This window comes from Selaginella moellendorffii, unplaced genomic scaffold (genome assembly GCF_000143415.4).
Source record: "Selaginella moellendorffii unplaced genomic scaffold, v1.0 SELMOscaffold_48, whole genome shotgun sequence".
NCBI lineage: Eukaryota > Viridiplantae > Streptophyta > Lycopodiopsida > Selaginellales > Selaginellaceae > Selaginella > Selaginella moellendorffii.
In genome coordinates this window covers 239,449-253,240 of record NW_003314309.1, presented here as the reverse complement: position 1 = coordinate 253,240, position 13,792 = coordinate 239,449, and the positions used below count along the sequence as shown (strand labels likewise).

The 13,792-nt window shown below is 45.6% G+C and overlaps 2 protein-coding genes across 2 annotated transcripts; one reads left to right on the top strand and one right to left on the bottom strand.

Moving 5' to 3' along the window:
- Positions 1-6,956: 6,956 nt before the first annotated feature.
- Positions 6,957-9,263, top strand: LOC9647218 (spidroin-2). The gene is made up of 3 exons (XM_002981329.2): positions 6,957-8,914; positions 8,975-9,005; positions 9,074-9,263. The coding sequence occupies exons 1-2, from the start codon at positions 7,002-7,004 to the stop codon at positions 8,979-8,981; spliced, it is 1,920 nt and encodes a 639-aa protein (XP_002981375.2). The 5' UTR covers positions 6,957-7,001; the 3' UTR covers positions 8,982-9,005; positions 9,074-9,263.
- LOC9647457 (acetate kinase) lies at positions 9,208-10,740 on the bottom strand. The gene is made up of 4 exons (XM_002981225.2): positions 10,664-10,740; positions 10,482-10,608; positions 10,201-10,404; positions 9,208-10,119 (listed from the first exon to the last, which is right to left on the bottom strand). The coding sequence occupies exons 1-4, from the start codon at positions 10,708-10,710 to the stop codon at positions 9,289-9,291; spliced, it is 1,209 nt and encodes a 402-aa protein (XP_002981271.1). The 5' UTR covers positions 10,711-10,740; the 3' UTR covers positions 9,208-9,288.
- Between the last annotated feature and the right edge of the window lie 3,052 nt (positions 10,741-13,792).

Genomic DNA, 13,792 nt, shown 5'->3' with positions numbered 1-13,792 from the left:
TGTCCCAAAGTCCCAAATGGTGAAAGGGAAGAGGAGTAGGCCTCTAATGCAGTGACCAAGGATACGGTCACATGGTGAGGAAGTCCCAAAGGATAGTGGGACTTAGTGGTCGGGCTTGTGGGCCTTGATCCGGTAGCAGTGTTGGCAAACACGGCCATGGACGAGAAGGGACTTGGTGGGGACTGAAAAAGAGATGTCGGGGAAGGCTATTCCCCATATCTGCGGGCATCCCAGGGATGCTAAGGAGTGGATCTAGGATGATCACTCACGGACGGATGGCCCAGTCTTTGAGAGACGGGACTATGATGTCGGTGGCGTTAGACCAAAGGTGTGACCAAGGTGAATAGGCATGGCCTTAGCGTAACGGGCCAATATGTCGGGGGTACCTTGGGGTGTCGGTCATGGGATCGGACACATGGAGCACTTGGACTAAGTGCAAAGGTTGAGTGGCATGGATGCCATTCTCGGGGCTAGCATGCCCCAAGTCCTAACTGGGACTTATGGAGGTTGTGAATGAGACTCCTCCAAGTGGTCAGAGGTGTGGTTAAGTGACTAAAGTAAAATGGAAAAAATTAGTCGCTTACACCATGGTCATTAATTCCGGTCTCAAAGTTATGAGTACCATCCTCCACTATGTGAGGGTAATCTTGTGACTCTTTTATCGTTTTGGAGTCTGCATCTTTCCCGTGATCCCAACTGTAGTTGTTTACCACAACTACATCAGCCAGTTTGCTAAGTTAAATTCTCATTTGGATCACATCCTCAACTCTCTGAGGAAACCCTTATACTGTTCCCAAGATCCCAAAGTCGTTCCCTTATTGGCCCCTTTCCATCCACCACATCATGCATAAGTTCACGCATGAACTTGAGTGGAGAGCCATGTCCTCTCGACATGCTACTCCTCGAGGATAGGTCTATATCTAGGACCTTCCAATTCCAATACAAGTGGTGATATACTTGGCCACCAATAAGAGTCGGACTAAGGAACAGCTCTAGTGCCAAATTGTAAGCGACTAATTTTTCCATTCTACTTTAGCCACTTAACCCCACCTTCGACCACTTGGAGGAGTCTCACTCACAACTTCCATAAGTCCTATTTTGGACTCAGGGACTTGCTAGCCCCGAAAATGGCATCCATGCCACTCTATCATTGCACTTGGTCTAAGTGCTTCACGTGTCCGATCCCATGACCGACACCCCAAGGTACCACTAACATATCGGCCCGTTACACTAAGGCCATATCCATTCACCTTGGTCACACTGGTGGTTTGACACCACTTCCATCACAATCCCACCTCTCAAAGACTGGGCCATTCGTCTATGAGTGATCATCCCAGATCCACTCCTTAGCATCCTTAGGATGCCCATAGATATGGGGAATAGTCTTCCCCAAATGTCCTTTTTCTGGTCCCCACCAAATCCTTTTCTGCTCATGGCCATGTTCACCAACACTGCTACTAGATCGAGGCCCACAGGCCCGACCACTAAGTCCCACGGTCCTCTGGGACTTCCTCACCATGTGACCGCATCCTTGGTCATTGCAATAGAGGATTGCTCCTCTTCCTTTTCACTGTCTAGGGCTTTGGGACAACATTTCGGAATATCGTGGCCCTACGCAAGCCCTATGGGTACTCTCCCTACCTTCCACCTTTAGGTGGTCTAGCCATGGGCTTAGAGCGAGGTTCCATTGAGCCGCACTAGGTATCCAAGTAGGTAGTGCCACCCACACTTGGACTGGGAGCATCGGCCAGTCGATCTCCCAGGGGAACTAGAGCCGGCTCTTGAACACTTCACCAAGCTACCCCACTTGTCGGTCCGTATTCACTCTAGTCTTGGACTTCCTAGTGGTTAGTTCATCACCCAACACTGGGTCTGGCCTTCCTGGGCCAAATTGGCCTTTCCTGGCCAAACTGGCTCCGCTGCAGTCCTCCCCCTTACTATACTTTTGGAGCTCACCAAACCCCCCAGGGTCTGGGAGACGAACGCTTTGGGCTTTCACCCTCTCAGACTTGGACTCGGACTCGGACTCGGACACGGACTCGAACTTGGACTCGGGCTCGGTCTTTGCCTTGGCCTCGGTCTCGGTCTCGGTCTCGGTCCCAGTCTCGGTCTCGATCTCGGTCTCAGTCCCGGTCTCGGTCTCAACCTCGGACTCCATCTCGGGACCTTCTCGGACTCCATCTCGGTCCATCTCGGACTCCATCTCGGGTCCATCTCGGACTCCATCTCAGACTCCATCTCGGGTCCATCTCAGGTCCATCTCGGACTCCGTCTCGGTCCATCTCGGACTCCATCTTGGGTCCATCTCGGACTCCGTCTCGGTCCATCTCGGGTCCATCTCGGACTCCATCTCAGTCCATCTCGGACTCCGTCTCGGTCCATCTCAGACTCCATCTCGGTCTCGACCTCGGACTCCATCTCAGGTCCTTCTCGGACTCCATCTCGGTCCATCTCGGACTCCATCTCGGGTCCATCTTAGACTCCATCTCGGACTCCATCTCGGTGTAAGCAACCAAAGGGAACGACTCGAGAGACGATCCATGGGGTTCAAATATAGAGGGAAAGGGCCCATGAACAAGAGTGCACCCCCTTTTCCAATCGGTTAAGGGTCTTGGGATATTTGGTGTTTAGCGTCCTTGGGTTTGAATAGTATTGGGCTGATAGTATTGGGCTGGGTGACCTCCCGGGAAGTCCAAACTCAGGAGCTTACACTCGAGTCCAGCTCGGACACTTCCACGTGTCATGTGTTAGTTCTTTTTGGGTCCCTTTTTAGAGCCTCGCTTATTGCTCGCTTCGTGCTCATTCCTCAAGCACTTTGTTGGGAGTTCCACTCCCGCTCTTGACCTATCAAGTCTGAGCTTTTAGTCCAAACGTGTTACGCTCGTTTGGCTTTCACTTCGGCCACTACCACGTGGCACCCTTCCAGCTCCACTTTGGGGCCTAGGGATTTTGTGTCTCACACTATGTTTCCATCTTGTTCTGCTCTTCCCTTTTCCGATCCCTCCAACGATCTTTGTGTTGCAACAGTGGATCGGCTCATGAAGGAGTATTTTGATCTCTTTGAATTTGACCTATCGTCTGGGGCTAAGATTGCCACACGTCATCCAATTCCAACCGGGGATGCTCGTCCAATCAAGGTTCCCGTTCGTCGTCGGTCACCCAAGGAGATCCGGATTTTACGTGCAAATGTCAAGGAGATGTTGGAGAAAGGTGTTATTCGGAAGTCGTGGAGTCCTTGGGCATGTGAACCTCATCTTGTGACGAAGCCTGATGGGAGTATTCGTTTCTGCATTGACTATCGTCTATTAAACGAAGTGATGATCCCAGATGTGTACCCTCTTCCTCACACTGCTGATCTCTTGGATCGTCTGGGGCGAAGTCGTTGGTTCACCAAGCTAGATCTTGCTTCTAAGTACTGGCAAGTACCGATGGCCAAAGAAGAATTTCCTAAGACTGCTTTTCGTACACCATTTGGTTTGTACGAATTCTTGGTGATGCCATTTGGCTTGAACAATGCTCTAGCAACTTTCCAACGGATGATGGACGAGGTTCTTTGTGATATGCTGGAGGTGATTGCTGACTTCATTGATGATGTCTTGATCCGCTCAGAGGGGACGTGGGAGGAGCACATTTGTGATGTTTGTAAAGTGTTGGATCGGCTACGCAATGTTGGTTTGAAGCTAAAGCGGTCGAAGTGCGTGTTTGGGTCTAAAGATACAACTTATCTTGGGTACCGTATTTCTCGTGAGGGTTTGCAAGTTGATCTTAACAAACTTGTGGCTGTTCTAAATTTCCCTACTCCGAAGTGTGTTAATGATGTGCAGCGTTTCTTGGGCAAGGTGCAGTATCTCGATCGTTTTGTGGATCATCTTTCTGATCACACTGCACTGTTGCGAGCGTTGCTGAAGTCATCAACATCATCTTTCATCTGGTCTCCGGATTGTGAGTGGGCGTTCGGGGATCTCAAAGAGGTATTGACGACTCCTCCAGTTTTGGCATATCCTGACTACACTCGACCTTTTATTTTGCACGTGGATGCTTCTGACATTGGTCTTAGAGGTGTGTTAATGCAAGAGAGTTTGAGTGTGTGCCTAGTCAGCGCCATCCCATTGCATATATAAGCCGTACATTATAACCAGTGGAGATGAACTACTCCATGACAAAGAAGGAGTGTTTAGTAGCAGTCTGGTGTTTCGAGAAACTTCATGCATATCTACATGGTTCTCAGACATTACTTGAAGGTGACCATGCTGCTGTTACTTCGTTATTAAAGCGGAAGAACCTAGTTGGTCGTACTGCTCGGTGGGCTTTAAAGCTTCAGATATATGATTTTGATGTTGTTCATCGTCCAGGGAGTTCTATGGCTGATGCTGATGCCCTTTCTCGAGCTCCTTTTCCTTCTTCACTCTCTTCTCATGTTTCTGACGAGCCTGTTGTTCCAGCATCTGTGGATTTTCTAGACGAGGATTCTGTGCCGTCGGCAGTTGCTGTACTTGACGTTAAGTGTCCACAAGGTGCAGAGCAAGATCTACCTTCGCTTGATGAGGTTCACGAGGCTCAAAAGATTGAGCTATGGATTCGAAGGCTTCGAGATGGGTTTAAGAATCTTGCATCACTTGCTGATGACTTGCCTTTCCGGCATTTACATTCTCAATATCATCTTGAAGGTGGCCTTCTTTATTTTGTGGGGACAGATCCTGATGATCATTTACGTCTGGTGGTGCCTTCTATCTTTATTCTGCAGTTTCTCCATGCCTACCATGATTCTCCTATTCTAGGTGAGCATATGGGACATCGTCATGTAATTGAGAAGCTACACAGATCTTTCTATTGGCCGGAGATGCGACGTGATATTATCCGGTATGTGCGTAGCTGCGTTTGGTGCCAAGCTCGTAATACTCCCCCTCAGGCTGCGGAAGGACAGTTGGAGTCAATTGCAGTTTCCTATTCGTTTGAGTTGGTGGCGTTTGATCTTATGGGACCTTTTCCACGGTCGACTGTTGGCAATGAGTATATTATTATTGCTTCTGACTATTTGACTCGTTGGGTGGAAGTTGGTGCTCTTGCTAGCGCCTCTACAACTGCTGTTGGATACTTCCTCCTCAATCGAGTGGTGTTCAAGCATTCTTGTCTAGAGCGGATTCTTTCAGATAATGGCCCACATTTATGGCTGAGGCATTTCATGTTTTGACGTCTCGGTTGGGGATTCGCCACACTTTCACGAGTGCTTATCATCCACAATCAGATGGTCTGGTGGAACGGCTCGTTTGGACGTTCAAGGGGATGATTGTGAAGTATGTGAATTTTCAGCATTCAGATTGGGATGGTTATTTGCCGTCTCTTCGGTATGCATATGTCACTGGGGTGCAGAGTTCTGTTGGTGCTTCACCATATAAACTCTTATATGGTCATGATCCAATATTACCAATGGAGCTGGGTTTACCTTTGCGATTGCCACAAGTTGCGAATGCTAAGTCATGGGATCAATATTTGACAAGCATTTTTCCACTTGTCCGAGCAGAGTCTGCCGAACACTTAGGCCGCGTACAAGTGGGACAACAACGGCACTACAACTCCCATCATCGTCCACCTGCAGAGTACAAAGTGGATGATTTGGTATTAATTCGTTTTCCCCATCTTACGGTACGTGGTTTATCTAAGGGGCTCCTTGCACAGTGGAAAGGACCATATCGGGTTTTGCGGCAAGTTGGACCACAAGTTTATGAGGTTTGGCATGACATCCAGCAAGCCGAGCCTCCAGAGATTATGCATGTGCAACGGTTGAAACGCTTTATACAAAGGGATCAGAAGCAGTTAATACCACCTACAGATCCGCCGATGCCTCCTCCTGACGTTCCTCCAAATCCCAGCCCGTCTACAAGAGAACCCTGATGGTTTACCATTATTCCGAGAGGAGGGGATGATGTGAGGGCCAAGTGTACACCTACAATGCCGTATACTAACATTAGCGTAGTGGGATTTTGGTAGCCGTCGGATTGGTTTCAATCCGGACCACTCGCTTCTATATATAAGCTAGGGTTTTTGGGCTAATTGATATGCACATTTTCTGTATTCCCTTTCCATATTCCAAGCACTCACATATATATATGTTTTATATTCTATTGACATGATGATTTATAATATTATGATTTATATGTTGAAAGCAACCTTTAAATGACCAGTTCTGCCATCCATAATCATCATTTGTTATATATTTTGCTGAATTGGGAAAAGCTATAAGTTGATATTTATCATTATTTATTAAAAAAATATAGTTTTTAAAATATGATTTGGATCATTAACAAGCAAGTACTTGGGGGAGTCAAGTGAAAAGGGACAAACCCATTGATAACAAGGCTAAGTCTGCTTGTAGTATGGGAAATAATGCTTTGTTGCTTAGAAATTTATTATGATAAGTATAGAAAAGATGTAAATGTTTTTATACATAAATTTTTTTATTATTTAAAGAGAAAAGATGTTTCCCAATCTTTAGATGAACATTCATAAATATTTTTACTTAAAAAAATAACAATAAAAAGAAAAATCCAAATAATAAATAAATAGTATCTAAAATTATACATAATTCTAATAGATGAGTTCTTAATTTTTCCATATAAATTAAGAAATATTTAAAAGATTATAAATTAATAAAATTATAATAAAATTTTATTAAAGGTAAAGATGAAGAAAGTAAATAAAGGTGTTTTTATTGTTTTTATCTATTTAATTCTTTTCATTTTTTAGTTCTAACAAGGTTTGCAATTCATAATTTTTATATATATTGAATTTACTTCAAAAACGTACTTCAAGAAATATATTAATTTGTTTTTTAGTATGCATTATTTTAAGCTCACTCTGGTCCCTTTAAAGAATATATGCTCCAATTAGAATATCCTCTAACACTACACGAATATACTGCTTTTAGATATTTTTCTTGTTAAACCCTTATCCAAAACCCTAGAGGGATTTTTCTTCGTGGGAGCTGTGTGGATGCGCAAGGAATGCTGGTGAGTGCTATGGCGGCGCAGGTAGTGAGCGTGCCGCTGCCGCCGCTAGCGCGATCGTCCTCCTCTTCTTCAGCGCCCGCGGCTGGAATCGGCAATGGCGTCGACAGGGATCTCCTCTCGCGGCATTCCAGCAGCAGCGGTCTTAGGGTCCAGCGATTAGGGCCTGGAGGAGAGCTCTCCAGGACGCGATTTCGGCTGCTCAGGGCACCGGAGGCCGCATCTGGCAGTGATCTTGGGAGCTCATGGAATCCTTCTTCTAGCTCCTCCTCGTCCCCGAGCGCATTGCCGTGGGAGAGTTCCAGCAATAGCAGCACTAGCAGCGGTGGAAACTCCAGCTCTTCCAGTCTATGGGGTCCCGGTGGGCTTTTTGGCTCTACCACGCCAGCTTCCAGCGCTGTGGTAGATGTAGTTCCATCTCCAGCAGGCACCGATGGAGCGGCAAAGACCGAGAACACTGGTGGTGGAATCGATCCAAACCAGAAGATTTACAGGGACGGGGATGGCTGGCCTCATCCTCTCATGGATCCCGAGTACAAAGTCTCGGACGAGCCATTTGGCTGTGGATCTTTCAAAGGTGGCAAAGGAGTCGGGAAAGTTTGGCCCAATCCAAACTATAAGCCCAAGCCTGGTGACAACTACGTGTGGTCGACTGGAGGCTCGTCTTTCAGCAAGTATGGCAGTGGGAAAACTTGGCCGAATCCAAACTACAAGCCCCCGGAAGATGGCAAGGACAACTTTGTGACCTTCACCAAAGGCAGTGGAAAAGTGTGGCCGAATCCAAACTACAAGCCAAAGCCCGGGGACAAGCCTTTCGTGAGCGGCACTGGCAAAGGAGGGACTGGAAAAGTGTGGCCGAACCCAAACTACAAGGGTGACGATCCAAAGTACGTCTGGGGCGGCGGTGGCAAAGGCAGTGGCAAGACATGGCCGAATCCAAACTACAAAGGTCCTCCACCGATCTACGAGACTCCCAAGGGGAAAGTATGGCCGAATCCAAACTACAAGGGTCCCCCAGTCGGTCCGGAGTTCGCAGGCATTGGGAAGAAAGGTGGCAAAGTCTGGCCGAATCCAAACTACAAGGGACCTCCGGTTGGTCCCGAGTTTGCTGGTGGGAGTCGAGCTAGCAGAAGAACTTGGCCGAATCCAAATGTTAAGCCGCTGCCTCCGGTGAATCCTCCACCCGGTGGATCTCCGTTTGGAGCGCCGGTTGGAGCACCAGTGGGAGCGGCTGTTGGAGCAGCACCGGCTGGAGCGATGAATGCTGGAAGTCCAGCTCCAGGAGGTGGCAGCTACAATCCAGGATTTAATCCAAATGCCGGAAGCGCTCCTGGCGGATTCAACTCCAATCCTGGGAGCGGTCCAGGGGGATTCAACTCGGGTCCTGGCTCGAATCCCGGAAACGGTCCAGGTGGTTTTAGTGCACAAGGTAGAAATCCGGGGTGGTCTCCTAGTCCAGGAGGAAATGCGGGTGGAGGCTATGGAAGTAATCCTGGCGGGTTTGGTGCTGGAAACTCTTCGACTGGATTTAGCTCCGGGGGTAACAATCCCGGAGGATTCAACAATCCGGGAAGCAACAGTGGTGGTCCAGGAAATAGTCCAGGAGGATTCAACACTCCGTCTGGAAGCAACAGTGGTGGTCCAGGCAATAGTACGGGAGGCTTCAACAATCCGGGAAGCAATAGTGGTGGTCCAGGAAGCAGTCCAGGAGGATTTAACAATCCAAGCCAGGGAGGTTTTAGCAATCCTTCCTCGGGTGCCGGAGGTGGAGGTTTTAATCCGGGAAGCGGATATAACACTGGGAACAACAATGGATACAACCCAGGCGGAGGAAGCAATCCTGGAGGCTACAATCCGGCACAGCAGCAGCCGCAGCAGCAACAACAACAACAAGGCCCTCCTGGAAATCCGTAAGTGGCATTTGTTCATCGCTTTGCTTTATCTCAACCGTGTTCTTGTGATCTATACAGATGGTGATAACTCAGCTAAGACAAATCATGTGTAAGTCCTGTCTATCAGTCTCACGTCATAAACTTGTCGTCAAATACTTATCAACTTGGTTCTTGCAGCTGATGTGATGCTCGAGAAGATCAAAGAATCCAGCGCTCTCCTTGCCAATTCGTCGATGATTGCGATTCGAAGCGAAGAGATCAAGCTATAGTAGAGGTGTATGGCTTTCAGTAGTTTTACTTAAAAGACCATGTAGCGATAACTTTTGTTCTCTTATAACCTCGATCAATCCATTCTATTTACAACCAAGATCATCCAAGTTTTCTAGTGAATCCTATCCCCCACTCTTCTCACGAACCGGAGCTTCCAAACTCTCCAAAACCTCGCGAGTTTGCTGCGCAATACAAAGCTGCTCGTCGGTCGGTATCACCAAAACCTTGATCCTCGAACCATCCTTGTGGATCTCTCTCAAGCTTTTACCATTTTTCTCCTCGTCAACCTGGATTCCAAAAGCCTCCAGCCTCTCGCAAACCATGGACCGGATTTTAGCCGACCTCTCGCCAACGCCACCGCTAAACACCAGCGCGTCAACTTTCCCCTCGAGATCAACCATGTACGCTCCCAGATACTTCCTTATACGGTGGACGTACACCTCCAGCGCTAGCCTGTGCTTGTCGGAACTATCCGCGGCTTGCACAACTTCTTTCATATCTTTGTCTCCGCAAAGCCCGTAGATCCCACTCTCCTTGTTGAGCAAAGCATCGATCTCGGCCAAGCCCATGGATCTGTGCGCTGCGAGGAAGGGCCAGATCGCCGGATCAACGTCGCCACTCCGAGTAGCCATCACTAAACCTTCGAGTGGAGTCATTCCCATGCTTGTGTCGATCGATTGCCCGTGCTTGATCGCACACATGCTCGCTCCAGCGCCGAGATGGAAGGCGATGAGATTAAGTTCCAGCGCTGGCCTTCCAAGGGCGCGAGAAGCCTCGCCAAGAAGAAACTGGTAGCTCGTCCCGTGGAAGCCATAGCGCCGTACGCCCAGCTCTTCGTACAGCTTCCAGGGGATTCCGTACGTGTACGACGGCCGGGGGATGGTGGAGTGGAAGGCTGTGTCAAAGACGGCTACGTGGGGGCAGTGGAAGAGCTCCTCAGCAACTCGAATTCCCTGGAAAATTTTGTGATCTTTTTAAGAGAGACAAAAAAATGGATTTTTCCTTTTGGAAAAAAGAAAGTTAAGATTTGTTACCTCCAAGTTTGCTGGATTGTGAAGTGGAGCTAGAGGAACAGCCCTCTCGATTGCTTTCTTCACCTCTTGAGTTATATGCGTTGGTTTGCTAAATTGCTCGCCGCCGTGAACGACTCGGTGCCCAACAGCGCAAACGTTTTGTGGCTGCTGGAGCAAATCCATCACTTTCTTGAGACCAGCTTCGTGGTCTCCAATACATTTTCCCTGGAAGAAAACCAAAAAACTATTAGCAACCCAGCTATCCATGTACAAAGGCTTTAAGATTGCTGGAACACAAATACCATGATTTTTAGATCTTGGGCAGTGGAGATGCTCTTGTGGGAGATGGAGCTCTTGGAAGTTCCAATGCCTTCCACACTGCCCTGGAAAATGCAAGAAGCCACTCTTCCCAGATGATACAGGGCATACCTGCGATACATTGACCCTCTAGAGGAACTCTTTCTTCACAAAAATCTTTACTCACTTGATCGATGAGCTGCCAGAGTTTATCACGAGCACGGACCTCGCCATTCGCGTGATTAGGGCGGCCCATCAAGTATATTCGCTCCATACACTCTGAGTCTGAGTGCTGACCATGGTTTGTAATGGATGTCTGATTAGGTAAAGAATCTTAATCTGCTATTTTTAATAATTCAGAAAGGTGGTGAGAGCTCTCAACGAGCAGATTCATGTCCTTATCTTGTGCTCTCTCAGTCCCTATTCTTTCTTACACTATGTAATAGAATATCATAGGATCTTAAATATTCTTGATATCTAGGAGGCTACACGGCATAAGTCACTACTCCTCAAAGTGTCACTTTAGATACTTAAAGACAAAAATAAAGAACAGGTATTTTTTTTTGAGACAAGTAGTTTTTAGTTACACTAATGACAGTGTATAAATTAATTAAATTTTGTTAAACTAGATTACTTAAGTACCATTGTTTGATTAACATCAATGTGAATTAAGGTTTAGCTTTGTATGAATTATCAAAAATCCCATTTAAATATAATAAAAATAAGTACATATTATTTAAAATTTTCTTTATAAAAAAGAATTCAATAGAAGTATAATTTACATGCTTAAAAACCTTCAAATATAATTACCTTTTGCTATATATTTTGCTGAACTTAGAAAAACTATAAGTTAATATGGTTCCTTATTTACAGTAAAACAAAGAGCCATATCAACTTCTAATTTTTCTAGGTGCACAGCAATGTGATTCTCTTCAACCAGTTCTTGCAAAATATGGCCTTCTCCAATGCCAATGACAACATTATGCCAGTGACAACATTATGCCAGTGTCATTCTCCATCAACACATAGTTCTACAAGCTGTGCAAGCTAGGGATCCCAGCAGATTTAATTGAAGTGGATGCTAGGCATGATTTCCACTTGGCATGGATGAACATCAATCTCACATGGTCACCCATGTGGCCCGATGGTAGATCCATCATATTTAGGCACAATTACTTCAATGTGCAGGGGGTGGATCTCTGTGCACATCTCAAGGGGCTGTGGGGAGCCAGATGGGCAGCATTGAATCTACAAGAAGATTGATGGGAAGAAGCCCAAGCCTTAGAAGAAAAAGAATAGAGGAAAGGAGAAATTGTGTTGTGAATGTGATTTTGGGTATCTAAAGTTATTTGTTAGTTAGTCCTTTCAGATATTCTTTCTCTACTACCATAATAGTAGGAGGTTGGTTTTGCTAGACCTTTTATCAATCCCTCTTGTACTAATTGAGAAACTGGTCAATGACCATATATTTAAATTAGATAAACATAAAGTAGGAACCCCATGTATTTCTTGCTGAGTATACTCGGCCTAGTTTGAGAAACTCTTGTCATTAGCTTGCACTTGCTAATATTAAAAACCCCTGTAATATTGAGCTTGCTCCCTCAATATTCACTAAATGATAATTTATCATGTTTGCCAAACACCCTCGCCATCATGCCCTTTGTGTTAGTCTCATTTCGGTCCCAAATGCTATTTATAGAAAGTGTTTAAGTTTGCTCATTTGGCACACATTGGGAAAATGGATTAACACCAAGTCATCCACTTTGTACTCCACTGGTGAACGATGATGGAAGTTGTTGTGTTGTTATTATCTCACTTATACACAGCCTAAATGCTCAATAAACTTTACTCGAATGAGTGGAAGAATGCTTATCAAATATTGATCCCAAGACTTAAGCATCGGCACCTTATGACAATCACAAAGGTAAACTCAACTCTAAATAATGACTATATAAAAGTTTATATAGTGAAGCATTAATAGAACTTTATACCCTGTGATATATGTATACCAAAGAAATGGCAAATATCCATCTCAATCTAAATGCTGAAAGTTCATGTGTTTTGCAATCATCCCTTTAAACATCAAAACAAGCCATTCCTAAAAACTTGGGCAAAAGTCTATATACTAAAAGCTTGTATTAGAAAAGAAAGAAATAGGAAAATAAAATAAGAGTGAAAGAAAAAAGAAGGTGAGAGTAAAGTGGATGCTTGCTATTACATTTGCTTGACTTGATTTTGCATTTTGCTTCAGCTAGACACAAATAAACATATAAAAAGTAAAAAAGGAATGACTTAAATCTTTCAATCCCTATGAAGGTTTTTGTCAAAATCATGAGCAAAGATAAATTTAGCATTGCTTGAGTACTTTAGATTTTGAGCATATGGATGGGCATTGATGATGAAAGCACTATTCTTATTCTTGAGTCTCAAAGTTTAAATCTCAAGACTTAGGATGATGTTTCTAAATATAAAGTTGATTTTCTATACCCCACTTTTCTCCCACAACTGAGTTAAGTTTCATCTTGAAGCTCTCACTTCTCCACGGCATTGGGCTGTTTTATTGCTGCTATGACTCCAAAGAGCTCATTCTTGAATTTGTTCTTCTGTTGTAGCGCACCCTATCCCTACAGCTGCTTCACCTTGAGCTGTCAGATCTCATTGCGAAGCTCTACATTCTCCTTGGGGAGTTCCTTGTTCATGCGCTAAATCTTTGCACATACAGATCTCTAGAAAGTTGTACCTCAAATGCTCCTCTTGAGCTGGAGAATATGGTTCTGGATCTTCATGAGCTTTGCATGTAGGGGCTGGTAGACAAAGGTGTTGATTGGACTCTGTCTCGCATGAAAATGCTCGTCTGCTTGTTGTGGAAAAGCCTTGCAAAATCTGCTTTGTGGTGTTGACTGGAGACACTACATTTTGTCCACAAACTGGAGAAATGCCAAGCTTAAGATCCAGTGTAAGCTCAGGCTTGCAGCATCACTCCTGCTCAGGATGCTCTCAACTGTGGTGTTTGCAGTGATGCAGCATGTTCTTAGCATCGGCATTGAGAGCTGGTTGTGTTGGTGTTGCTGTGTGTGGTGGAGATGCTGGAGACTGCTCCTGCTGGGTCATGTTCATGTTACACTCTGGTTTGACGACTGTTAATTTGGAACCTGCAAGGTGGTTACATGTTCAGGATCTTGTTCCTGAGTCTTCTCCTGAATTTCCTCACCTTGAGCTTTGTGATCGTTGTTGTTGGTTGTTCCCTTGACAGCTTTTGTGCTCTTGCGTGTAGATGTTGCTATGCATCCGCATCTATGACACACTTTCCACAATC

Excerpts from the sequence above, each read along its gene's own strand:
- LOC9647457 (XM_002981225.2), bottom strand. The coding sequence starts at position 10,710 with ATGGCGAGGTCCGTGCTCGTGATAAACTCTGGCAGCTCATCGATCAA. Across the intron at positions 10,609-10,663 it reads TCTGGCAGCTCATCGATCAA|GTATGCCCTGTATCATCTGG; the intron begins GTGAGTAAAGAT and ends AATGTATCGCAG. Across the intron at positions 10,120-10,200 it reads ACAATCCAGCAAACTTGGAG|GGAATTCGAGTTGCTGAGGA; the intron begins GTAACAAATCTT and ends AAAATTTTCCAG.
- LOC9647218 (XM_002981329.2), top strand. The coding sequence starts at position 7,002 with ATGCTGGTGAGTGCTATGGCGGCGCAGGTAGTGAGCGTGCCGCTGCCG.